The following is a 23,472-nucleotide window of genomic DNA, read 5'->3' on the forward strand; positions in this document are numbered from 1 at the left end:
CGCAGTAGCACATAACAATAATATGTACTTCACACATAGCAAGATAAGAACATTGATATAACAAAACCAGAAGCCAGAACAACAATTTTAAATGGGATAAGTTCCAAAACTGCAATAGAAGATGTCGAGATAATCAATATACATGGAAACATGGTTAAGCATTCCCATCACATCACCAAATATCTGCGGGTTTCCAGCACCTAGTGCATGTATCAGTTAAGGCAATCTCTTTCGCTTTATTATGATAAATTGAACATCACTTTCAGTAACCCAAAGCATTCTATAAGTAACTATTGCAATCAAAACCTGTATCCATAGATAACTAATACAGAAAATCCATAAATTAAACAAAATATATGCTTCATGCATCAATATAAGAATTAAACAAATAAGGAACACAATTCATCAGAACCAGCATTGACCCAACTGAAATAAAGGCACAAATTTTCGGATACCTTTTCTGGAAACGGCGTCGTACTGTTCTCTTCTTCTTGCCCAGCAACCTTGTTAGCACTCAAGCCACCACTATCGTCAGCCATCACAGCTTTGTTCTCTTCTTCTTCTTCCTCCCTTTCACCCTCCGAATCGGAGTCTTCCTTCTCCGAAATCACATTCACGCGGTCCTTCTCCTTCTCCTTCTCCGGCTCCGGCAGCACCTCCTCCTCCTTCAGCTTTTTCACAGCCAACCTCGTCCTCGGCCTCACCACAACGACTCGATCATTATATTTACAGCTGCGAAGCTTTGAGTCATGGACATGGCTGCTATTTCAAGCTGAGTGCTGCTACGTACTACGGAGATTTTGCAAAGCGTTTTGGATATGTCGCTGGGGTTTTTAGGTTTTCTGATTTGCGTTTTGCATTTGGGGATTTCAGATTTTGGTTGGTGAGGATTATGGTAGTGGCATGAGCGTAAATTATAATAAAAACTGAGCATTTTGGTCATTTTCTATCAAAATTTGAAGCCAGGCCTGCTTCATTTGGTTTTGGGCTTGGGCTTGTGTCCTTATTTGTATAAAACAAATTGAATGTGAGTTTTCTGTGTTTATATCTTTGGTCATGTGCTACTATGTAATTTTCTAATTTTCTTTTGAGTATGACAAAAAATTACAAATGATTACTAAATTTTGATCTATTCGACACTTTGATCACTCAGTTTAAATTTTTTTTTTATTTTAACCACTCAATTATGACACTGTCTTTCACTTTAGTCACAATCCCAAACTGCGCCTAAGTAAAGTATAATCTAGTCTAAAAATATATAACTTAATCTTCCTGTCATTATCACCATCCATGCTCTCAAGCTCGTTATCGATCTTGACTGAAACAATACTATCTGCATAACCAATAGCTTGGATACAGTCTGGGTTTTCCACCCATTCATGGGAAGAGACTTGAGTGTTTGGGTGTCAAGGTTACAACTTACAAGAGAATATACGTCCATTAGTTGCAACCATAACAAGTTTGTCACCCTTCCAAAATGCCAATGGAATTTCAACGCCTTCTATAGGTCTGATGATTAGGTGTTTTATCCACAAACCGTCAACACCGAGAAAGTCCTTAGAAGTTTCTAATGAGATGTTGGTTGTCTTCCAGAAAAAAAAAAAAAGAAAAAAAAAACACACACACACACAATGTTGGTAGCAAATTTTCCAATCCTACAAAGTATGTTTATTTATCGATAAAAAGAAAATAACATAACTAGCTAGAACTTTCTATACCTTAAAGTTTGTTGCTTCCATGGACTGAGACGATACTATTTACATAAATAGTATGAGAGTATCCGTACCATAAATAGAAAAATAATTGAGTGTTCGATTGCCAAGGTTATATGAGAGTATCCGTCCATCAGTGATTCAGTGGTAGCCATAAGAAGCTCATCACTCTTCCAAAATACCAATGGAGTCTCAATAGGTCTTCTGTAGGTCCAATTGCCGAGTGTTTTCTCCACGAACCTTTACCACAACCAAGTCATCCATAATCCATATATCTAGGGAATCCATATATCTAGGGATTTAGGACTATCCTCTTCATGGAATAAAAGAGCAACAGATTTTTGCCAGACCGAAAGACTCCTGTAACATCCTCTTTTCTCATGGAAACTATCTAGAACCATTATATCATGAAATAGCTCATTACTCATATCAGATGAGAGGATGACTTCCTTCTCTTCTTAAGTAAATCTGTGTAGAAGGACCCCAAAAGACACAACTTTCTACATTAGCCTTAATCTCTCTCCAAGAATTAGTACCCATGGAGTATATCTCTGCCCTAAATGGATATCAGAAACCCTCCCCCCCCCCCCCCCCCTCCGCATCGAACTCTACAATCCTAACAACCTTATATTCTTTAGCTCTGGAATCCGACAGCATTTGTAAGTGATTGTAGTGCATCACCATCATCTGGCGGAGGGAGAAGAAGACAGGACTGGGGAAGAAATTTGAACTCCTTGATGGCTGGATTGCACAAAACAACTGTCCCATCGCAATTGTCTTTTAGACAAATGATCCCATTACAATGACCTGCCATTTCTAGGCTATAGGTACAGACGTTAATAGGCTGTGGAACATTAAGGTCCTGAACAACAGAACTATGAAGATTATGGTCGTCACAATCATCATCATTGTAAATATCAACTAAAGTGAGCAAAATGTCCTTATTGTTGTTGACATCGTGGATTGTTGGTGATGAAAAATTCTAATTAGGAATTTGACCCAACAATCAATGCGGACTAAAGCAGGAGCTGAACCGGAAACAATCGAGAAGTTTCTATTCGTTGTTGACAAAGCGGAGTCCTCTCTTCGCTTCGTATTCTGTCTTTGCTTCATAACCTCCCTTCACTCCATAACCTCTCTCTGCTCCGTAATCTCTTTCCGCTCCGTAACCTCTCTTCTCTACGTAACCTCTCTCCGCTACGTCACCTCTCTTCGCTTCGTAACCTCTCTCTGTTTTGTAACCTCTCTCTGCTACATAACATCTCGTTCGCTCCGTAACCTTTCTCCGCTATGGCACCTCTCTCCGCTCAGTAGTCTCTCTCCGCTCTGTAGTCTCTCTCCGCTACGTAATCTCTCTACTCTTCGTAACCTCTCTCCGCTACGTCACCTCTCTCTGTTCTGCGGCCTCGATGAGGAAACGAAGACTCATCTCCGTCGTCGGCACAAAGAGGGGGGTACCTGTAAAAGACCCTCCGATGCTTAAGTCAGTATTTTTCTGAGTTGAGTGTATGAGTCTCGACTAGAGTTTGATGTCATACACTCATACCTGGTAGACTTGCCCCCTATTTATAGGTGCATCAGGGCTTGGGCTGCAAGTAAACTTGCATGGCAAATCACTGATAATTTGGACGGCAAGTCGCGATTAATATCGTAGTTATTCTAGAAATTATCACCACTTATAACTACAATCATTGTCATACTCAATGTTGTAATGATTAACTCATTTACTGCTGTAATGATTGCCGCACGTACTGCTACATTCATTTTCACATTTAAATTTGTCTTAATTGTAGGGCAAAAATATTCGACCACTTCCACACGAAAGGTAACAAAAATTTCATGCTTACTACTAGCAAAAAGAGCTATACACACTGATTGAAATCAGTGAATATAAACTCTAATAGTCACTGAAATCTGTGTGGGAAGCCTAATACCCACCCTACACTCACACATTTAATTTCTGTCCCATTTGAGGGGGGTGGCCTTTGCTCTCTCCACACAGATTAAAAACTCAGTGTGAATTTTTCTGTGGGACCCATCTCTGCACCCAATATGCTATTAAAATATCTGGTACTTAAAATCTGTGTGAACTAGTGAAATCTTAAAAAGTAAATTAATCAATTTTACCATTTGTGTTTATGGAGATTTTTTGGCATTTTTGTTTTTCTTAATTTACATAATGCAGTATTAAAGATTAATTATTATAATCACAGTCATCCGATCAATCCCCATCTAGATAAGTTTTTTCTTCAAATGAGTGTTCCATAAATTCTTGATCTCATTGTCAGTTAACCCATCTAGATCGAGGAAATTCGTGGAAGAAGTATACTTGTTTCCCAGCTCTAACCACATCTGTTGAGACCTGCAATATTAAGAGAAATATCATCAAGTTCTTGGAAATACTACATGGTAACCCAAAAATCAAATATCATGGTATCCGAGTAGTAGATCGTCCAATATAACTTAGTAAACTACAACATGTTAGAGATCTTTTTTAGCATAGTGCTAAACCAACAATCCTTATCGATGGAACAAATCGAAGGCATACCTGCAAGCTTGGGGAGAGCTCGCTAGCTTCCATGACCGTGTTGTTGGATGTACTGCAGAAGCTTTTGATCCTTTTGTAGAATATTCATGTATACAGATCTCGATTTTGCAAATCCACTCAAATCATTCGAATCCCTCAGCCGAAAAACCACTTACCACCTCTTCTTAGTCCTCACTCCGATCGTTTCCAATATGAGCACCGACGAGCTTCTTAAGATCAAACCCCAAGAGATCCAATTCCCTTTTGAATTGAAGAAGCAGATCTCGTGATCCAGATCGATCCCTTTTGAATCGACTACAACCATGAGAGAGAGAGAGAGAGATCCAGATCCCTTTTGAATCGACTGAAACCATGAGAGAGAGAGAGATGCATTATCTCTTAACAGGGGTAACTGTTTAATTTATTGGGTATAGAATATATAATTCGAGGTAATCAATAGTGATCAGCTTTATGGCAATTAATAATTATTATTAAGGTACACACTGATATCAGTGGGTATTAACAACAATAATCCAAACGGATATCTGTGTGTACTATTTTTTTTATCTTTTTAATTTTCAGTACACACTGATATCTGTGTGACATGTAAAAAATAAAAATTATTTATTTTTTTATCACTCATCTGTCAATCAAAATTTTTGTTTCTGTAAATTTTCGGATAAAAATCGTTTAGTCCCTAATCTGAATAAACTTGCAAAGATGAGGGAGAATATTTCTGATCATTTTAATCATCAATCCACACTGATATCTGTTTGTATTACAACAATAAGACAAATGGATATTCGTGTGCGATGTAAACATGTCACTTTTAACAAACGTTAACACAGATGTCAGTGAGAAAGTAGCAATTGCTACAAATAACTGTGTCAAACAACATACATATATCAGTGTCATTTTAACATTCACACGGATGACAGTGTGAAAATTCATTGTTAAAGAATTCTGTGGAAAATAAAATTATTTTGCAGATTATAATTTTGTTATTACTAACAGATATCTGTGTATAAATAATTCACACAGATATCAGTATAAGTTAAATATTTTGTACATACAGATATCTATGAGAAAGTCTAGCCACACTGATTTCAGTGAGTAATAGTGTGAGCATGTTGTATGTAGGACCAAATCATTCATTTCACACGGATATCTGTATCTACAAGTTAAAACCCACTGATTTTTTATCAGTGTGAAAGTCAGTGTATTAAAAATCTGTGTGGGTTGCTCTTTTTGCTAGTAGTGTATTAAAAAGGATATAATTATATCCTTGATATTGTTGTCCTTGAGCACAGTACGTTTGAGAAGGATGTAACTGGAGGAGGTGAATTTGTTATTAATGGAACTGGAAATGTTCTTGGCCAGAAATTTAGGACTATGGATAATATTATACCACGACTTACGGATGCATTTGAATCGCATCAAAGATTTAAGAGGCAATCTTGACAGGAACTGCACCACCATCCCTTCTGACAATTTGCAGAACTTGGCCATTTCTTCTCCTCTAGTTTTTTCCTCCAGATCTTTCTACCGGCCTCTTCTCTATTTGTACGTATGCATCCAACTTAACGAATTGTGACCAAGAAGACCAAGACCAAGTAATATGAGTCATACAGTCAACATCCAAGACCAAGTTTAATACTCGATTCTACATAAATAAATAAAATGTTTAATACTCGATTCAAGATAGGCATGGGTCATTGTCCAATATGACGTGCATCATGACGAAACGTGTCCCATGTTGGACTATTTGGGAAGTTTTCAACAAAATTAGGAGAGTTCTCTACGTTACTAGCTAGAGGATGAAACTCATGAAAGAAGAGAGATAGGGATAGAAAAACAACCCTTTCTTCTTTCGCTTTTATTTCCTACAACATGATCGACCTGAATCCGTGTTGTTCACTTCTTTTGCCATTGGCGATTCTGTTAAGCGGCCTTGGCAGCTTGGGTACATCCAATTGACTCCGGATCATCTCGACAAGATCATATATCTCGTTGATTCTCCTCTCCATATCAAGCTTATTTTGCGTAAGATTCTCCGTCAGCTTCGAAATCGTATCCTCCATCTCCTTCATTTGGTGGACTAGACCCTGCAAAATTTTTATCTCTGATGAGTTGATGTAACATTTGCCAATCAAGAACACCAATGTCAGCCAGGCAATTTTCTCCATCGCTCTGAATTTCAGCTAGCTTCTTGATTAATTTCTGGCTAGAAGAGACAACGGTCTAGGTCCGACTATTGGGAAAGTCGTAATAGTAGAAAAAAAAAAAAGAAGATCAACGTAATTCATTTCTCTGAAAATCAGAAAAAATGCCACTGTTTCACACCTACAAAGTTGCTAATGCGCAGAAAATGTTATTCAAAGCTCTGCTTCTCTTCCTCCTCTACCGATTTTGCGAATCCAGGGACACCATAACATGGAACCAAGAACAACTGAAGGATGATGGTGGAGTTTTAGTGTCCAAACAGAGCAAGTTCGAATTGGGTTTCTTCAGCCCCGGAAATTCTAGCTACCGGTATGTCGGAATTTGGTATTCTCAGACTGAAGTATCTAATAAAACAGTGGTGTGGGTTGCAAACAGGAACAATCCCATCAATGATACCTCTGGTGTGCTCACAATAAACAGGTATGGAGAACTAGTCCTTTATGCTTATAACATGGAGAGCACTCCTATTTGGTCTACTTATGTGTCGCGGTCGGTTCAAAATGTTCACACAACCACTATATCTGCACAGCTTTTAGATACAGGAAATCTAGTTGTGTTCCAGGATGATAATAATGAAATCTCTATATGGCAAAGTTTTGATCATCCTACAGATACTTTAATTCGAGGTATGAAAGTTGGGGTGAACTGGAAAACTGGGCAAGAATGGGTTTTAACATCTTGGAAGTCACAAGATGACCCTGGAACTGGGGACTATACCCTTAGGCTCTATCCAAATCAGATTGCATCCCCCCAATTTTTTATGTACAAGGGGTCGAGTAAGTATTGGCGAAGTGATACAGTGCCAATTGATTTGGTCACTAATCAAGAGGAGACTTATTATCTCATGAATGACACCAATACAATTACAAGAGCAACACTGACTGATTCTGCGGTAGAACACCTTACATGGGATGATGGTGGCCTTCAATGGGAGGAAGACTTCTCTTTACCGAAGTCCCGGTGTGACTGGTATGGACAGTGCGGTGCCAACAGCAAATGTAGCCCTGACAATGTTAATATGTTTTGGTGTGATTGTTTACCAGGGTATGTGCCTAATTCTATTAGTGATTGGAATCATAAAAATGGGACAGGTGGATGTGTGAGTAATCGACTTGGTTTGTTGAAGTGTGGAGATGGAGACGGGTTTGTGAAGGTGGCAAGAGTTAAATATCCTGACACATCGATAGGAGCATTGTTAAAATCAGGTATGAGTGCCAAAGAGTGTGAGCAGGAGTGCCTAAGAAATTGTTCTTGCACCGCATATTTGAGCACTGAATATGAAGGGATTGTTGATTGCTTGACATGGTATGATGACTTGATGGACATTTTAGTGTATACAGAGCTTGGACAAGATCTCTACGTTCGTGTGAATGCAACCGTGTTAGGTACTAATCTGCTTGCAATGGAAGCAAACTCAACTGAGTACATATAAGTTTTGAATGTCAAAATTACTTGTTTTTTATGTCATTGTTTTCTAATCCTTTGTCACCTTCTTATGTAGCTGCAAATGCCAGAAGATCAGAACGTTTCTTGGAAAGGAGGGGTATGCTGGCTATTCCAATACTGTCTGCTGTGCTAGCATTGGTACTAATCATTATGCTTGCATGTTGGTGGGGTAAGAAGAACAGGAACACAAAAGGTGAAAGACGTTCTCATCTATTTTAATTAATTAGTTAAACTGCTTTAGTTGTTATGAGCTGGTAACACTCGTTCCATCTGTAAATCACATGAAAGAACTTCAACAAGATCATCTGCATCTTGAAAACATGGACTAAAGTGATGATGTTATTCGGTTAGAACAGCGAGGATAAAATGATGTAGATAATAATTGTTTATTTTCTAGGCATAGACTTTGTGGAGGCAGACGAGCTTGTGGAAAACCAGAGAAACCCTGAATTGCAATTTTTCGATCTTGACACAATAATAGCAGCCACAGACCACTTCTCTCGTGTCAATGAACTTGGCCATGGTGGTTTTGGCTCTGTTTATAAGGTATAGCAACAAATTCCTAAACATTTCTAGGCTCTAAAAATCTCCTTTTTGTTCTGGCTCTGTTAGGTTCTGGCATGGCTGTTTCTTTCACTATTCTTAATTAATTAATCAACAGTTTAGTTGTTCCTTAAAGGTCTTAACTATGTGAAAGATTGATATTGATATTGGACATAACTTCAGGGTCAGCTACCAAATGAAGAGAAAGTTGCTGTGAAAAGATTGTCCCAAACTTCAGGACAAGGGATCGAAGAATTCAAAAATGAAGTTGCAGTTATAGCAAGACTTCAACACAGGAATCTTGTGAAACTTTTAGGCTGTTGTATAAAGGGAGAAGAAAGGATGTTAGTGCTAGAATACATGCCTAACAAAAGCTTGAACTCCTTTCTTTTCGGTACGTGTAGATGAAATAATGATTGCTTCAAGCCATTTCTCAAATATAAAGAACATTTTTGAAGCTTCTTTGCTAAAGAGTACCGTTTGCATTTTGATGTAGATAACACAAGACGGTCCTTCTTGGATTGGGAAAAGCGCTTTGAAATTATCAACGGGATTGCTCGTGGGATTTTGTATCTTCACCAAGACTCAAGATTGAGGATCATCCATAGAGATCTGAAAACTAGCAATATTCTTCTAGATACGAAGATGAACCCAAAAATTTCTGATTTTGGCATGGCTAGAATATTCCACGGAGATCAACTGCAAGATAACACGAGCCGAATTGTTGGAACATAGTAAGAATAATAAATATCACATTTAATCTTCATTATGTCATTCTTTGTCTATGACATTCTACATTGTTTATATACAGTGGCTACATGTCACCAGAGTACGCAATATTTGGAAGATTTTCTACGAAATCTGATGTATTTAGTTTTGGGATCATAATGTTGGAGATTGTCAGTGGCCGGAAAAACAATGGTTATGATCTGGAGGATCCTTCCATGAACTTGATAGGACATGTAAGCAAAACATATTTTTTCTAACATTTTATCCCTTAGTATTCATTTGTTTTTTAAACTAAATTTCAACTGCAGGTTTGGGAGCTCTGGGGAGAAGGCAGGGCCTTAGATATTGTTGATTCGACACTGAAGTCATATCAGCCTAATGAAGTCATGAGAAGCATACAAGTTGCGCTCTTGTGTGTACAAGAAGATTCAAAGGACCGACCTGCCATGTCAGCCATTGTTTTCATGTTGAGTGGTGAAGCATCTCCTCCATTGCCTAAGCATCCGGCATTTGTTTACAGAAGAGATTTCAACGCTGATGTTGATCCATTACTTCCAAACGGATCTGATTCTGTAAATGACTTGACAATAACTACAATGGAAGCTCGATAATGATGCAAAACTTAAAATTCTGACAATATGTACTAGTTTTTATTTAATTTATTTTTCATCAGAATTTTATGTTTTTAGTCTCCTATCCATTTTCTATCTGTTTCTGCAAACACCAGTTAAGATCCAATCTAATCCATTTCCTAATATCAATCTATTCCAGTCAGGGGTAGCAAACGTGGCCAATCTGCATTTAAAGATGGAAAAAAACATTGAGTCAGAATTTAATGGTAAAGAAAGAAACACTAGCAATGGATGGATCAGCTGATCAAAGATAGGATTACTTGTGCTAGACTAATTTATTTTTGGTTTCCAAGTTTGTTAAGGAAAGTATGATATCCTAGTGATTAGGGGAGAGACAGACTGTCCTAGTAACTATGAATCATATAAATTACCGGTAATTTAGATGAATTCTTGGTGTGAGATTGCTAGCACTACTCAGTCTTCTGGTGCTTAGTTCTTCATTGAATTGCAAGCAAACTTTTCACTGAACAGTCTATGGCAAACTTTAACATAATCAATACTGCTCTGCTTCTTCTCTGTTTCCTACAAAGAGTTGCATCACTTGGTATCAATTATAAAGTTATTCTGCCTTACAAACAGTGCCTTTGTGCTCGACAAGAACTGTAACACTTGTGACATCACAGAAGAGACCTCACTTTTAAAACTGCCAGCAGAAGGCGGATAAGATTCTTCCATCACTAAGTAAGAAAAAGGCATTGACACCTTGATGTATGAATCAAGGCCTAACTGACATAATGCCCCTTGAATGCTGGACATGGCCGGTATAAGGTTAGCTAGCAAGTCGGTTGCATCCACCTCATTTCCTGCTGCAATGCTGGTGATTTTCGTGGAGGGATAAAAAGGCTTAATGTGTGTGCTAACATAGAGAAGAGCTGCTTAGGGGTTGGTTAATTCGCCCAGCATTGTGTTTTCAATTGTTACAATTAGCTCAATGCCGGAATTTGCAAATGCTGGCAGCATTTGAGGATGAATTTCTTTGATTCAATTAGATAATTAAACGATTTCTGATTCGATTGATTTTTTACAGAGATAATCTTTAAATGTTTATTTAATATATAGACCGTTAGATTATAAATTTATTAAATAAAAGTATGTTAATCGGTAATGGGGATGAATATGCACCTAAAAATTATTTAAGTTATTATGTCTTAATCACATGAGGGCACGTTCACCCCTAGGATGAGCCTAAGAATTGTCCGATATAAAGTCGGCACGTCCATCAGTCCATACATGAGGGCAAAACAGACGAATAAAAATCAGAAAGTATAAACCAATCACTTATCTTATTGAGGTCACAAGTTGTTTCGAATCACGAACACGTGGACATTTAGAGCTCCACAAATAAACAATGTCACCGACCCGACCATCTTAGAAAGTGGGCCTTTCACAACTCCATCTTCATCGGGCCTTCTCTTCTCGAACCCATTGGGACCCAAAGCACCTTCTCGAATCCTCCTTTCCCGCGCAATCACAACCACCCATTGAAACAGTCCAAAACTTCCTTCTCCTTTAACCCCACCAGCCTCACGGCGTTAGCCCTAACCCTATTAGTCACCCCCAAGTCAACGGCGCAACTCTAACGGACTTGCTCGTTAAGCCAGCAGAATATAACGCGCCGTGGCAGTTGGGTTTGGCTTAAAACGACCCAACGCGCCCTGTTGGGTTCACACCGCCATTCTCGCTTGCAGAGGAAGAAAATTCTTCGTTCTTAAGAAACCGCTCGGACTCTTTCCCCTATAAAACCCTCGTCGTCCTCTTCATCAAAGTCAACAAAATCTGAAAGTCAAATTCAAAAACCCTAGTTTTCATTCATTCCCAACAGCAAAAAGAAGCGATTTTGATCATGGCCCAACAAGATTCAAGCGTGCAGGAACCGCAGATGGTACTTTAATTTGTTCTGTTTTGTGAAATTTTTGTTTGGATTTTTGGGGTTTAATGGTTGTGGGTTTTAATTGAATTGGGGATTTTGTGTAGGGTGAGAATAAGGAGGAGCAGAGTCTCAAGTATTTGGGATTTGTTCAAAACGCCGCCGTTGCATCCGGGGCTTGCGTCACGAAAGTGTACGGTTATGCGAAGGAGAGGTCTGGTCCTTTGAAGAATGGGGTTGAGTGTGTGGAGGGGAAGGTGAAGACTGTTGTTGGACCGGTTTATGACAAGTACCAGGAAGCCCCGGCCCAAATTCTCACCTTTGTTGATCGCAAGGTACCTTAAGAATTTTTATTTTTATTTTTATTGTTCTTGTGTTGTTTGTGGTGTTGCTTGTGACATTTTACTCAATGATAGGGTTTTGTTTTGGGTTCGGAAACTGAACTTAAACACAATTGTGATTGCAGAAGTTTCAATTTGTGTATGAAAATTTGGGGATTTTTCCTTTTTTATTTATAATGGTTTTGAATTTGGCTTGATTTACTGGAGGTAGTTTGTTCATACACAGTTGAGTTACATTTTCCACTCACTAAATTTGGTAGTTTCTTGATAGGGTTGTTGCTTGCATCGTCGATTTTGAGTTAGACATTCACACAATCAATTGGGTTTTGAGTTACTTGGTAGTTGTTTGTTCCTTCATATAAGTGCTTCTTCAATTTAAATTTAGACTTCTACGGGTGTTGAGTTTGCTTGAGATTTTTTGTTTCCTTGATGAGATAAAATGCTTCAATTCTAATTTATTTGTTTATTTGAGTGAATTGATAGTTGCAGTAATTTGATGAGTGCATCGAGGTCTCTGTTCAATGCATGCCTCGGTTAAGATACTTCTAATGGTCTGAAGCTTATTTTGGATTGTGTAACTGATCATGAATATTTGAACTTGTTCAGGTTGATGAATCTGTGACCAAGGCTGCCAAGCTAGATGTGCGTCCAGTGATCAGGCAGGCCTCATCCAAAGCCTTATCAGTTGCTCAAAAGGCACCAGAGACGGCTTGTACAGCTGCTAAATCTGTCTACACCAAGTATGAACCAAAAGCTGAGGAATGCGCTGCTTCTGCATGGCGAAAGCTGAATGAACTCCCCGTCTTCCCAAAGGTGGCTGGGGTAGTTGTACCAGCTGCGGCATATTGTTCTGAGAAGTACAATGAGACTGTGCAACACACTGCCGGGAAGGGGTACAGGGTTGCGTCATATATGCCTTTGGTTCCCACAGAGAGAATTGCCAAGGTCTTCGGAGAGAAGGTGCCTGAACCAGAGCCATTGATCGCAGCAACTCATGGGGAGACTGATATTGCTGTTCAATAGGGATTTGTTTGTTTATATGTTTGTTTTGATGTTATAATACTGGATTTGTTTGCTGGAAATAATTAACAGAAAACAATATATGTAAGAATTGGGCATAGCTTTTCAAGTTTGCCAAATGTTATATATACATTTTTTGTTTCTCCGATCTACTTTCTTCTGCGTATAATGTGCTGTTCATGAATCTAACTTGAACAAAACTTAAACAAAGTACAACTCGTGGTTGATTCTTCCTGACATAGTCGATTCAGTTTGTTCTTCTTTCTTGGGCCAGCGTGTTACATTTTCTTAAACTAGTCTCTACTCTTTGTTCATGGCACTCATAAATTTGGCACATCCTTTCAACTAAACCTCACTCACTCACACCAAGCAATACAATGTGCAACAACATGACACTTTCTAGACTGATAAATCAGCCTCTTGGACACCTTCGATTTCTTCAACAGTAACTCCTTCGACAGTAGATAAAATTGCACGTCAAGTAGAAATAGTTTGAGATAATTTAACCTCTGTTTATTGCGTCCAAAATAGAGATATCACCGGCCTTTTGCTTTAGCTAGGGCGCCCCCCAAGTCTTGACGACGGGATTGAGTGATTTTCTTTTGGGCCGAAATGGGCCATATCTTGTGGGCTGGGCTCAACATATATTTGGGCCTGTAAGGTACACCCACAAGTCAACACCCATCCCCAACCCAAAATCGTCCACGACATCTAAATTCCCAGCCAAGCTTCCACCTCCAAGTCTTCAACAGAAACCAAAGCACTCTCACTTTTCCATTTCCAAGCTCCTTAGAGAAAACCCATAAAACTCACAGAGGGAGCTTTGCTGCTCAAAAATGGCGAGCAGTTTGCAGATACCAATCTGCACACCCACCTGTTCATCCTCACGAAAGTCTCGAAATTTCACAACCTTCTGCTCCATTAACGCCAAAGCAAAAGCCAAAATCCCCATCCCTCCTATAAACCCTAGGGACCCCTTCCTCTCCAGGCTCGCCTCCGTCGCTCAAAATTCGCCGGAAACCTTGCTCAACCGGCCGGCCAACAACTCCGACTCCCTTCCCTACTTGGATATATTCGACGAGCCTAAGCTCATGGCCACCCCTGCCCAAGTATGAGTCTTGATTCTGTGTTACTCTAGCTTTTTTTCACAAGGTTGAAATTTTCAGTTGGTACTTTTAATGGGGTAGTGATGAAAATAATTGTAGTAGACATTGTGAAAAAATATGTATTGATGTTCAGCATTGATGAAAGTTTGGATCTTTTTAATGCTTTAACAGTAATTAGAGGGAGTGTTTTACATGTTATTAACGGTTCATTGTGTTATATTGAGCTTGTTTTGTGACTGTAATGTTTGCTTATTCTCGATGAATTGTTTGGAATAGGTGGAAAGATCAGTTTCTTACAATGAACATAGACCAAAGAAGCCGCCTCCAGATTTGCCTTCATTGCTACTCCATGGAAGAATAGTTTATATCGGCATGCCTGTAAGTTCTTGAGCCTCGTACTTATATTGGTTATAAATTCCATCTTGTGTAATATATCTAATTTTGTCATATTAATCATGTTTAGGCTGAGAATTGAAATAACATTAAATATAAAAAGGGACCAAGTGTTTGTTTTGGTTAAGTAATTTGGTTCCTAGAACTTTTTTGGGGCAGACGATTAAATGATATAGGAAAAAAGTAAAAACTCCCGTAATAGGTTTTTTGTCAAGTCTTGTTGTGACTTTGTTCTTGCATGTTGTGAAATCTCTCAAAAGAACCTTCTATGTTTCAGCTTGTACCAGCAGTCACAGAGCTTATTGTTGCAGAACTGATGTATCTGCAATGGATGGATCCTAAACAACCAATCTATATTTATATTAATTCAACTGGAACAACACGTGATGATGGTGAAACGGTATGTCTAGTGAAACTGATATCTCTTCCTTCTTGATCAACTTATTCTTATTCATGTATTCCGAACACTTACTATTCAGGTTGGCATGGAATCGGAGGGTTTTGCTATCTATGATGCGATGATGCAGTTGAAAAATGAGGTGATTCCATTTTAGCTACTCTTGCATTTAACTTAGTTATATCCTCTATCTTGGTCGCAGTGATGGTGTTAGTGTTCACGGGTGGGTTTTGAGCTACATAGGAATGTTTCTAGATTAGCAACTCTGTTATGGCGGACATGCATATCATAGAGGTGGACTTTAGCAGTGTCTGAATCTGTTGCCTTGGTGTACAAAAACAAGTATATGGTGGCAGAGGCAGCTGCGATGTTTTGACATTGAATATTCTGGTTATTGTTGATCATGTTCATAAATTCTATGAAGTAGCGTGTTGCAGGTGTTATTTGCACAGTATTAACTTTTTATCCTTTTTCTACCGTGAACTGCAAGTGCTAAGGGAATTTGGCATTGAGAAGTACGAGTATCTTATGCATGTGTATATGATAAATATTCTATCTTTTGCTTTATAACATAGTTGTTCTTTATTCAGATACATACGGTTGCTGTCGGGGCTGCTATAGGTCAAGCTTGTCTGTTGCTTGCAGCAGGAACTAAGGGCAACCGGTTCATGATGCCACATGCCAAAGGTACGATGCATTTTTGTTCAAAAAGTTTCAGTTTTAGACCTTGAAAAATGCTAACAATTCCCATCACTCCTGTTTCAGCCATGATCCAGCAGCCTCGTGTCCCGTCATCTGGACTGATGCCTGCTAGTGATGTTCTTATTCGTGCAAAAGAGGTCAGTCCGACTTTAATTGCATTCCACTATTGAAATATGGCAAAAGATGACTGTTTCAATATTTTCTTTAATCCTTGTTCTTGTCCTATGCACATACTTGCACATTATCTGGTTATTTGCTTGGTCTCTCCACTTGTTCAGAGGAGATACGGTAGAAAAGGTTTATATCAAGTCATGATCACCTGTTCATCTTGTAATACAATATTACAAGTCAACTGAGCACTGACTTTGCCTTGAGTACTTTTGTAGGTAATAACAAATAGGGACACTCTTGTAAAACTCCTGTCCAAGCACACAGGAAATGTAAGTTCTTTTATAAGAATTAATAAATATATGAGATAAAAGTTAATGAACTTATTGTATCGTGTGATTTATCTTCACAATTTTATTTTTATTTTTTTTTATTTTAGTCCGTGGAGGCTGTATCTAATCTTATGAGAAGGCCATATTATATGGATTCTACAACCGCTAAACAATTTGGTGTGATTGACAAGGTAAGTCCTTCTGGTATTCCTTTTGGATTGACTGTGGTTTTTCACTAGTTGTGGAAAGTTGATCAGTCTATTCTTACTGCATGCAGATCCTGTGGCGTGGTCAAGAAAAGATAATGGCAGATGTAGCCTCCCCTGAGGATTGGGACAAGAATGCCGGCATCAAAGTTGCAGATGAAATTTAGTTTATCTGAACATGGATGCATTGTTGTCATTATAGGTAAGTGGCATTCGCTTTTGTCTATCATCCAATATCATTAAACTTAACAAGTGATGGAAAAGTTATATTTTCTTTTATGGCAGCTCAATAATGTGTTATTAAGTGTGAGATTTATACATTGTCATAGATAGTTCTATATTTTTGGGTCAAGTTATAATTATCATTTGTATGGGTGTATTCTGCATGGAAAGAATCATAAAATAGGCACAGGCTGCGCTTGGTAAGTATGTGTACCTGAAAGCTGATCCAGAATGCACTTCAGGTTTTGTTGACTCTCTGAAATTCATTCGAGTTTACATACAACTTCAATGTGAATCGATTACGGTCCCATTGAAGACTCCCTCCCTTCCCCCCACCCCGGCGCGGGGAAAAATTTATTCCGACAATAAATCTTTTTTGATTTCAAATAATTACATGAGCAAGCTAGTAAAATTCAGTTTTCCTGGGGAGGAATATAACTGTAATGTCAGTTGCTTGGCAAGTCGACAAGTTATTGTGCAAATGTAAATAAAGGTGATACTTTCAGATTAGCTTAGAAGCTCTTTCTCAGGTCCTAGTAATGGAACTTGTTTTGGGATTGTTTGATGGCTTAATTTTTAGGTTTGAAAACTACCAGCATGATTTGTTTGGGATTTTTTTTTTTCCGTAGCAAGCATCTGTTAACTGGATTTCTGATTTGATTGCTTCTCATGGTGTAGGAAATTATTAGAAGCTATTACATGGTCAACCAAATGATTAAAGCGTCACAATGATCGGTGTAAAAGAACTCAGAATTGAGACAGTGACCTGTTTACGAGCAAGGTTTGGACGAAAGAGACTGAATAGTGTAGTGATGCCAAATTGAATCGACTCTGGTGCAATCCACAGGGCGCGCAAACACGCTTGAACTTACATAGTGACTGTTTTTGATGTAAAATTTTCAGACATAACTCATCACTAAGCTTTTTGTTTTTGGATGGTGTTTCACGCAAGAACGGTGCAATCCTTAATAAAATTGAAAGTTTTTTAGATTACCTCAAATGCCAAAGTTGGATTAAGAAACAGTGGTCTACAGTATAGGATTTAATACATCGTAATTGAATTTTTTTTCTTTCCAACCCCTACGTCCTCTCTCTCTTTTTTTTTTTTTTTTCTTTTCCTCGTAATTGAAATTTTTTTTTCTCTCTCTCTCTCTGAGAAACTGAATTATACATCGAAGATTCTTGTTTGATTATAGTTTTTCATATGCACTTGGAAATTATTTCATAGGGTTTAGGATGAAATTAACAGGTACTTCTAACATACAACACACGTTGAATTAAATTTGCATCCATTTTTCAATCAAATAAAGGGGTCGTGTATGAATTATAATTGAAGGCTTGTAGGTTGTACTTGCAAGATGAATTGGAGGACACAGAAGATTAAGTTTCTTGGAGTGATTCTTAATATCTAATCTTATTATGATTGCGCAACCTTTGAACCACAAATTTCAAAACTGAAATCTTGCAGAATCACCCTAAAGCCTTTGATTATGAAGATATTTTCATGATAGAGAGAAAAAGAAAGGGCAAAATAAAAGTGTGTGTGTGTGTGTGTGTAAACTGTAGCCTAGCCTAGCCAATCCAATTCTCTCAACTTGAATTTCTCATGTTATATAAATCTCATACTTGTGTTTCGAGAAGAGCCTAAAAAACAAAGCCAAATAAAAGAAGTTCCTCAATCTCTTTTTCTTGGATTTTGACACCATCTACCATCAGAATTCAAAGGTAAGATTCTCTTCCTATGCCCGTTTCGGTCATACATATATATATGGCTGAAAATCTCAGCATATTGTGTTCCTCAGAGAATGTGGTGGTGGAAATCTTGTCAAGATTGCCTCTGAAATCTCTTATGCGATTCAAATACGTTCGTAAATCATGGTGCAATTTGATAAAATCTCATAACTTTGTGGCCAATAACCTTTCTTATTCCAAGAACAACGAATCCTTCACTTGCCTCCTTTTCAAGCGTACCATCCTCAAGGACAATACCATCAAGGGAAAGAATGAAATCACTTCAATTCTAGGGGAGGCCAACAATGACAGGAAGGAAACTTTGCTTTCATTACTTAATCTTTCCAACCATGATGACCAAAAATTTGGTTCCTTTGTTGAGGACTTTCCTCTTACTTCTCCTATGTGTTTCTATCCCTTTGAAACACCAATTGCAGGTCATAGTAACTGATAATTACATATCCATTTTGAATAATCATTACTAAAATTTGTTTGTTTCTCTTGAGGAAGTAGTTGTCGATTCCTTTCTTTAATTAATTATTTTGTCGTTTTATTACAAACTAACTTGGTTACAGATGAATTTTGTTTCTAAAATAACCGAGTGATGAAAACCACATTCACAAATTCATGGCAGTTGTATCAGTAGCATCAATTGCGTAGGATTTTAATTTTTCGGTTATATAACTCTCATCATGCACTCCTGTTTCAGCCATGATCCAGTAGTCTCGTGTCCCATCAACTGGGACTGATGCCATCGACTACTGTTCTTATCCGTGCGACAGAGGTCAGTCCTACTTTAATTGCATTCCACCATTGAAATATGGTAAAAGATGACTGTCTCAATATCCTCTTCAATCCTTGGTCCCTATCATACTGATAGCACCCGAAGTGTACCTCCAGAAGGATGTTGAGCAAAATCGTAGCCTGACCAAAAATCTACGATGCGGACAACCTTGTAAGTTTTAATTTTGGAATCATAGCCAACTCCCACAGCCGCCGATTCCGATTGTAATGCAGTAATTGCATTTTAATTGCACTTCACCATATTGGATGCATTATGTTGAATCTTGGCCGGTTGACCATTACACTACTGCTTATTGATCACAATTTGTTTGTAGTGTATAAAACAAAAATGGGGCTTTTGCTGGTTAAGAATAAAAAGACCAAAGATAGGATTTTTGCCTATCTGCTAATAACACCACCATTAACTATATTAACAATTTTATCTTTGAAAATCAAGTCATATGCGTAACCCGGATTTTATTTTAACAGATATTAACGGTAAACTGATAGAAGTATCATGCTGATACAAAATACTGAGTTTAAGTATCATATTGATAACATTGTAAAGTCAAATCTCATCCTGAAAGTCACACAAGTCTTCAAACACTTTTAGTTAAAAAAACACCCTTACATTTTTAAAACAAGTAGTAAAAAGTAAATTTACTTTTTGGCCTTCACCATATAAAAGACACTGTATTCGCTTGAACTATTGTGGCGAGGGAGAGAGGCAGATGGGGAAGCCCTCTCTCTCACTTAGATTGACACTTCTCTTCTCCTTCTCTCTCACAGCTTCCTACTCCTTCACACCCTCTTCTTCTTTCCCAACTTCTCTCAAACAATCTTCACCATCTCCCAAAGCCACCCCTTCAGACCTTCTCTCTCTGCTGGGCCCCAAATCCCAGTCTTCATCCGTTGAGCCCCTCCTGGCCCAAGAACTCACTTCCTGCTTCAAGTTCCTCGTACCCTTTAGGCCCAATGCCAAGAAACTGGTCCCGGAGAAGTTTTCCGGTAGAAAATTCTTGACGTTCAAGCAAAAGGGTCAACGAGAAGAGGAGGAGGATAGGCTTGTTTGGTGGCCCCCTCAGCCGGTTTTGGAGCTGGCCCGCCTTGCCGTTGACTCCGGCGGAGACCCGGCTGCTATTCAACGGGCTTTGGATCCGACTATGATCACTGTCAGTCTCTTATTCTATCTTTTCTTCCATTAATTTCGCATGTCTTTGTGTGCATGTAGTTTCGAACTGTGCTGTTTTTCTAGTCCTAAGGTTTCACAGGCAAATACCCTTTATTAATTCTTAACAAAAGCAGTAATTGGAGTTGGAGTTTCCAGTTTTAATAATGAAATGAATAGCTTGGTTGATATAGGAAAGGTATGTTTGTGAGGAGGAAGGAGCCTAGTATTGTCTTTTGTAGTGATTGATTATTACTACTTAATGCCCTGAAAGTATTATGTACAAATTGGGTTTATAAGATAATGATACACTAAATACTAATAAAGAACCAAACTTTGGGGTCACTGCTGCTTGGAAACCTGGATAATAAGTGAGTTCCAAGCACGTTGTTGACTTGTTCACCTTACCCCAGAGCTGGTTATGTCGATTGCTGAGCTAGTTGATATGATTTGGTCCCTGTCTAGTTGGGCCGCTGTGAATTATGCTCAAAATTGTACCTTGATGTTGCATCATTCTGATAAATTGGTGTTGTGTGAATGACTGCTTTAAAATTCCTTTTCCTTGCAACACCACTGAGTATATCTGATTCGGTCCTCATTTTCTAGCCTGCATTTTTATTACACACAAGTGGGAGAACTTATGTCACCTGTTTTAGAAATATAAACTGGCATGTTGTTATATATACTTGTATTAATGGTGTTCCAGGCTTCCAGCTACATGGTGACATCACATACGATTTATATGAATTAAATGTAATATCTGGTTTGTTATACTATCAGTACTGCAGTTGTAACTGGATGATGTTTATTCTAGTGATGTATTAGGTACCTGATGTTGAAGGATCTGAAGAGAACCGATGTCAGCTTACCAGAACTCCATATGGGAGACATTTCATAAGTGAGGTCTGCATCAAAGCAATGAAACTTTGTTTTCGTGTTATTCCAGGCATGGGGCGAATTCTCTTTTGATTGATCCAGTGTTCTTTTCTCGTACTGCAGGAGTTGAATTCATATATTGGATTTTTATTTGAACTTATTCTTGCCCGCGGTCCCACTGTTGGGTTGAATGTGTCGTTGAATCGTTATGATTTGTTCCATGGCCACCTATTCCTTGCCTTAGACACTGGAAGACTTGGTATATTGTAAGTTGGTATCTTTCTCACTACATCTTGTAAATTTTTTTGTACCATATGGTAGGCTGTGCATGTATGATACGAAATTGAACAACAAACAGTTTTTACCTGTCATTTCTTCTGTTAAGAACATATGTTTCTATATTTGGCAGGTTTCATGCGAAAGAATACCCTGCATATGATAAAGAATTATTTCCATACAACATGGGTTTCTGTCAAAGAGGTAAAGTTCCAGATAACATTTTATATATTAGTAGGATCTATTTTAATCTGTTTGTACTTTTTGTTCAAGGTTTACAAATAGTTGGTGTTCTGTTTTCAGTAATGGCTTAAAAAAGATTAATGAAGAAAGAAGCTAAAGTTAGATTTTCCTCACCATAACCATTCCTTAGTTGTTCCTCAAATTTTTGGATTAAGCATATCAAGCAATTACAATAGGTCAGAAAAATATGGTAAACGCCTTGTAATGAAATGTTTGTACATCTTTTGTTCTAATATCACCTCTTTTAGGGTCCAATGTGACGTATGATGACTCAATGAACCTGCGAAATATCCTCTGGCTAGCTCCATTGCCAAGCAATTCAGCCAAAGGTTGGGAAGCACCAGGTACCTCTCCCGTACAATTAGAATCTATAGGAAGTTGGAATGTCTTTCTGAACCAATAAAAAGTTTCAGTCTTTATGAGAGTTGTAAGTTACCGACAGATCATGTCACCTGTATATTAGTCCCCTATGAGCAGCATGTTCAGTTTAATATCTGAAAGAAATGTGGAGGTCTGGGTTTGCATTTGTATGGGATGCATAAGCAACCAGAATACTACAATGTATCACATGAATAAAGCACATTTGTTTTTCTGTCGGATCAGATTTCTCTTGTCTGTTTCTTACCGCCAAAGTATTTGATTGAGATATGCACGGGTGATTTATCAAAATGAAGCACAGGTCCTTTCTTTTGCAATAAAATTTATGTAATGTGGAAATTTTCAGGTGTCCTGGTGGTGCTCAATGCCCGTCCAGATGGAATCATATATAGAGATCTCATACCCGAATATGTAAATTTTGCAAGGACTATATATGAAGGTGTGTACTTCCATTGATCATTTTCAATCCCACTTGGTATTGGGAAGTTTGAACATATCTTATTCCATGTCTTTTCCAAATATAAGTTCCAGAAGGTTAAGAAAATACAAATTGTCATTGTGCTGCCAGACGATCTTGGGGAGGTTGCAGTTGATGTCAACTATTTGGCTGTGGGAAATCCGGAGCCGAGGTTTCAACTTTTTATTTGCTGATGCTCAGTCCGAAGTAGCCATATGTATATACATCTTGATCTCTGCTCTGTCATGTCATTTATATTTCTGCAACTTTCCTGATCGTTTTCTTTTCATCCTGAGTGGATGCGATCAGCTTCTAATTTCTTTGGTGGCCAGTTGCAGATTATGTATCGTGGTCGCGGATCAACCTGAAATGAGATATTTGCCAGAATTAAGTTGGAAACTTGGAATTATGAAAGCGAGGTGATTCCTTTGGTATGATTGCAGAAGGTGAGAGATCATTCGTTTCGGTTTTACTGGTGGCAGATTGCATGTCAAGAGTCTTGGTGCGTGTGGCTCTGCTACTTCCTAGGTTTGGAGCTCAGCCTATTCATTGATGTAACTCAATTGAATGTCGCTAAACATTATATCTTCCCATAATGTAATAAAAATGTGATGGGGTATACAAAGCAGAGCTAAGATTAAGCATGTCTACTACAATGGACAAAAACAATCAATTAGGGTACCACTTTTTAACTAGATTGATTATATGATACTCATTCCATTTGCAGCATTGAATCCTGATAACAATGCTTTTGGTTACTAGCTTGTTAATAATCCCCTTGGGACTTTTTTGCTTGCCTGCTAAGCTGGATAAGTTCCTACCAAGTTAAATATCATCAAATTAAGGCTTAAACTGAAATTGACTGATAATTAATGGTTAAGTTCATGAAAAATAAAGTCTAATTATCTAAAAAGAAAGGTTGACCCGGATCATTGTAAAGTAGATAAATCTCTACCTGTTTTTTCATTACATGGTGCAATTTCCCTTTTGTTTTGTTTTGTGTGGAACCGTAGTTTAAATATCATTGAGCCAAAATAATAAAATTGAGGAATTA

At 38.1% G+C, this 23,472-nt stretch overlaps 4 protein-coding genes across 7 annotated transcripts; all 4 read left to right on the forward strand.

The window, feature by feature from the left end:
• Positions 1-6,036: 6,036 nt before the first annotated feature.
• On the forward strand, positions 6,037-9,868 carry LOC133721766 (G-type lectin S-receptor-like serine/threonine-protein kinase RKS1). Of its 2 annotated transcripts, none has more exons than XM_062148483.1 (7): positions 6,037-7,847; positions 7,964-8,101; positions 8,306-8,454; positions 8,635-8,845; positions 8,948-9,185; positions 9,263-9,413; positions 9,489-9,868. In XM_062148483.1, the coding sequence occupies exons 1-7, from the start codon at positions 6,566-6,568 to the stop codon at positions 9,789-9,791; spliced, it is 2,472 nt and encodes an 823-aa protein (XP_062004467.1). In that variant the 5' UTR covers positions 6,037-6,565; the 3' UTR covers positions 9,792-9,868. The 2 variants fall into 2 exon arrangements, with proteins under 2 accessions (XP_062004467.1, XP_062004468.1); XM_062148484.1 differs by having other exon boundaries at positions 8,312-8,454.
• Positions 9,869-11,449: 1,581 nt separating this feature from the next.
• LOC133721768 (stress-related protein) lies at positions 11,450-13,188 on the forward strand. Its single transcript, XM_062148487.1, has 3 exons — positions 11,450-11,694; positions 11,787-12,014; positions 12,627-13,188. Exons 1-3 carry the CDS (start codon positions 11,656-11,658, stop codon positions 13,041-13,043), a joined length of 684 nt encoding a protein of 227 aa, XP_062004471.1. The 5' UTR covers positions 11,450-11,655; the 3' UTR covers positions 13,044-13,188.
• Positions 13,189-13,766: 578 nt separating this feature from the next.
• Positions 13,767-17,499, forward strand: LOC133721767 (ATP-dependent Clp protease proteolytic subunit-related protein 3, chloroplastic). The gene is made up of 10 exons (XM_062148485.1): positions 13,767-14,149; positions 14,423-14,524; positions 14,817-14,939; positions 15,019-15,078; positions 15,527-15,623; positions 15,702-15,775; positions 16,025-16,078; positions 16,186-16,269; positions 16,356-16,486; positions 17,185-17,499. Exons 1-9 carry the CDS (start codon positions 13,877-13,879, stop codon positions 16,449-16,451), a joined length of 963 nt encoding a protein of 320 aa, XP_062004469.1. The 5' UTR covers positions 13,767-13,876; the 3' UTR covers positions 16,452-16,486; positions 17,185-17,499.
• A 2,220-nt stretch (positions 17,500-19,719) lies between these two features.
• LOC133721560 (uncharacterized) lies at positions 19,720-23,068 on the forward strand. 3 transcript variants are annotated; one of them, XM_062148208.1, is made up of 8 exons: positions 19,720-20,192; positions 21,014-21,091; positions 21,188-21,330; positions 21,474-21,544; positions 21,832-21,927; positions 22,308-22,400; positions 22,530-22,635; positions 22,751-23,068. In XM_062148208.1, the coding sequence occupies exons 1-7, from the start codon at positions 19,752-19,754 to the stop codon at positions 22,610-22,612; spliced, it is 1,005 nt and encodes a 334-aa protein (XP_062004192.1). In that variant the 5' UTR covers positions 19,720-19,751; the 3' UTR covers positions 22,613-22,635; positions 22,751-23,068. The 3 variants fall into 3 exon arrangements, with proteins under 3 accessions (XP_062004192.1, XP_062004193.1, XP_062004194.1); XM_062148209.1 differs by having other exon boundaries at positions 22,757-23,068; XM_062148210.1 differs by lacking the exon at positions 22,530-22,635 and having other exon boundaries at positions 22,757-23,068.
• The last annotated feature ends 404 nt before the right edge of the window (positions 23,069-23,472 follow it).

This window comes from Rosa rugosa, chromosome 7, assembly GCF_958449725.1.
Source record: "Rosa rugosa chromosome 7, drRosRugo1.1, whole genome shotgun sequence".
Lineage (NCBI taxonomy): Eukaryota > Viridiplantae > Streptophyta > Magnoliopsida > Rosales > Rosaceae > Rosa > Rosa rugosa.

Excerpts from the sequence above, each read along its gene's own strand:
- LOC133721766 (XM_062148483.1), top strand. The coding sequence starts at position 6,566 with ATGCCACTGTTTCACACCTACAAAGTTGCTAATGCGCAGAAAATGTTA. Across the intron at positions 8,846-8,947 it reads CTTGAACTCCTTTCTTTTCG|ATAACACAAGACGGTCCTTC; the intron begins GTACGTGTAGAT and ends ATTTTGATGTAG. Across the intron at positions 9,414-9,488 it reads CCATGAACTTGATAGGACAT|GTTTGGGAGCTCTGGGGAGA; the intron begins GTAAGCAAAACA and ends TTTCAACTGCAG.
- LOC133721768 (XM_062148487.1), top strand. The coding sequence starts at position 11,656 with ATGGCCCAACAAGATTCAAGCGTGCAGGAACCGCAGATG. Across the intron at positions 11,695-11,786 it reads GCGTGCAGGAACCGCAGATG|GGTGAGAATAAGGAGGAGCA; the intron begins GTACTTTAATTT and ends GATTTTGTGTAG. Across the intron at positions 12,015-12,626 it reads TCACCTTTGTTGATCGCAAG|GTTGATGAATCTGTGACCAA; the intron begins GTACCTTAAGAA and ends GAACTTGTTCAG.
- LOC133721767 (XM_062148485.1), top strand. The coding sequence starts at position 13,877 with ATGGCGAGCAGTTTGCAGATACCAATCTGCACACCCACCTGTTCATCC. Across the intron at positions 15,624-15,701 it reads CATGATGCCACATGCCAAAG|CCATGATCCAGCAGCCTCGT; the intron begins GTACGATGCATT and ends CTCCTGTTTCAG. Across the intron at positions 16,270-16,355 it reads AATTTGGTGTGATTGACAAG|ATCCTGTGGCGTGGTCAAGA; the intron begins GTAAGTCCTTCT and ends TACTGCATGCAG.
- LOC133721560 (XM_062148208.1), top strand. The coding sequence starts at position 19,752 with ATGGGGAAGCCCTCTCTCTCACTTAGATTGACACTTCTCTTCTCCTTC. Across the intron at positions 20,193-21,013 it reads TGGATCCGACTATGATCACT|GTACCTGATGTTGAAGGATC; the intron begins GTCAGTCTCTTA and ends GTGATGTATTAG. Across the intron at positions 21,092-21,187 it reads GGAGACATTTCATAAGTGAG|GAGTTGAATTCATATATTGG; the intron begins GTCTGCATCAAA and ends CTCGTACTGCAG.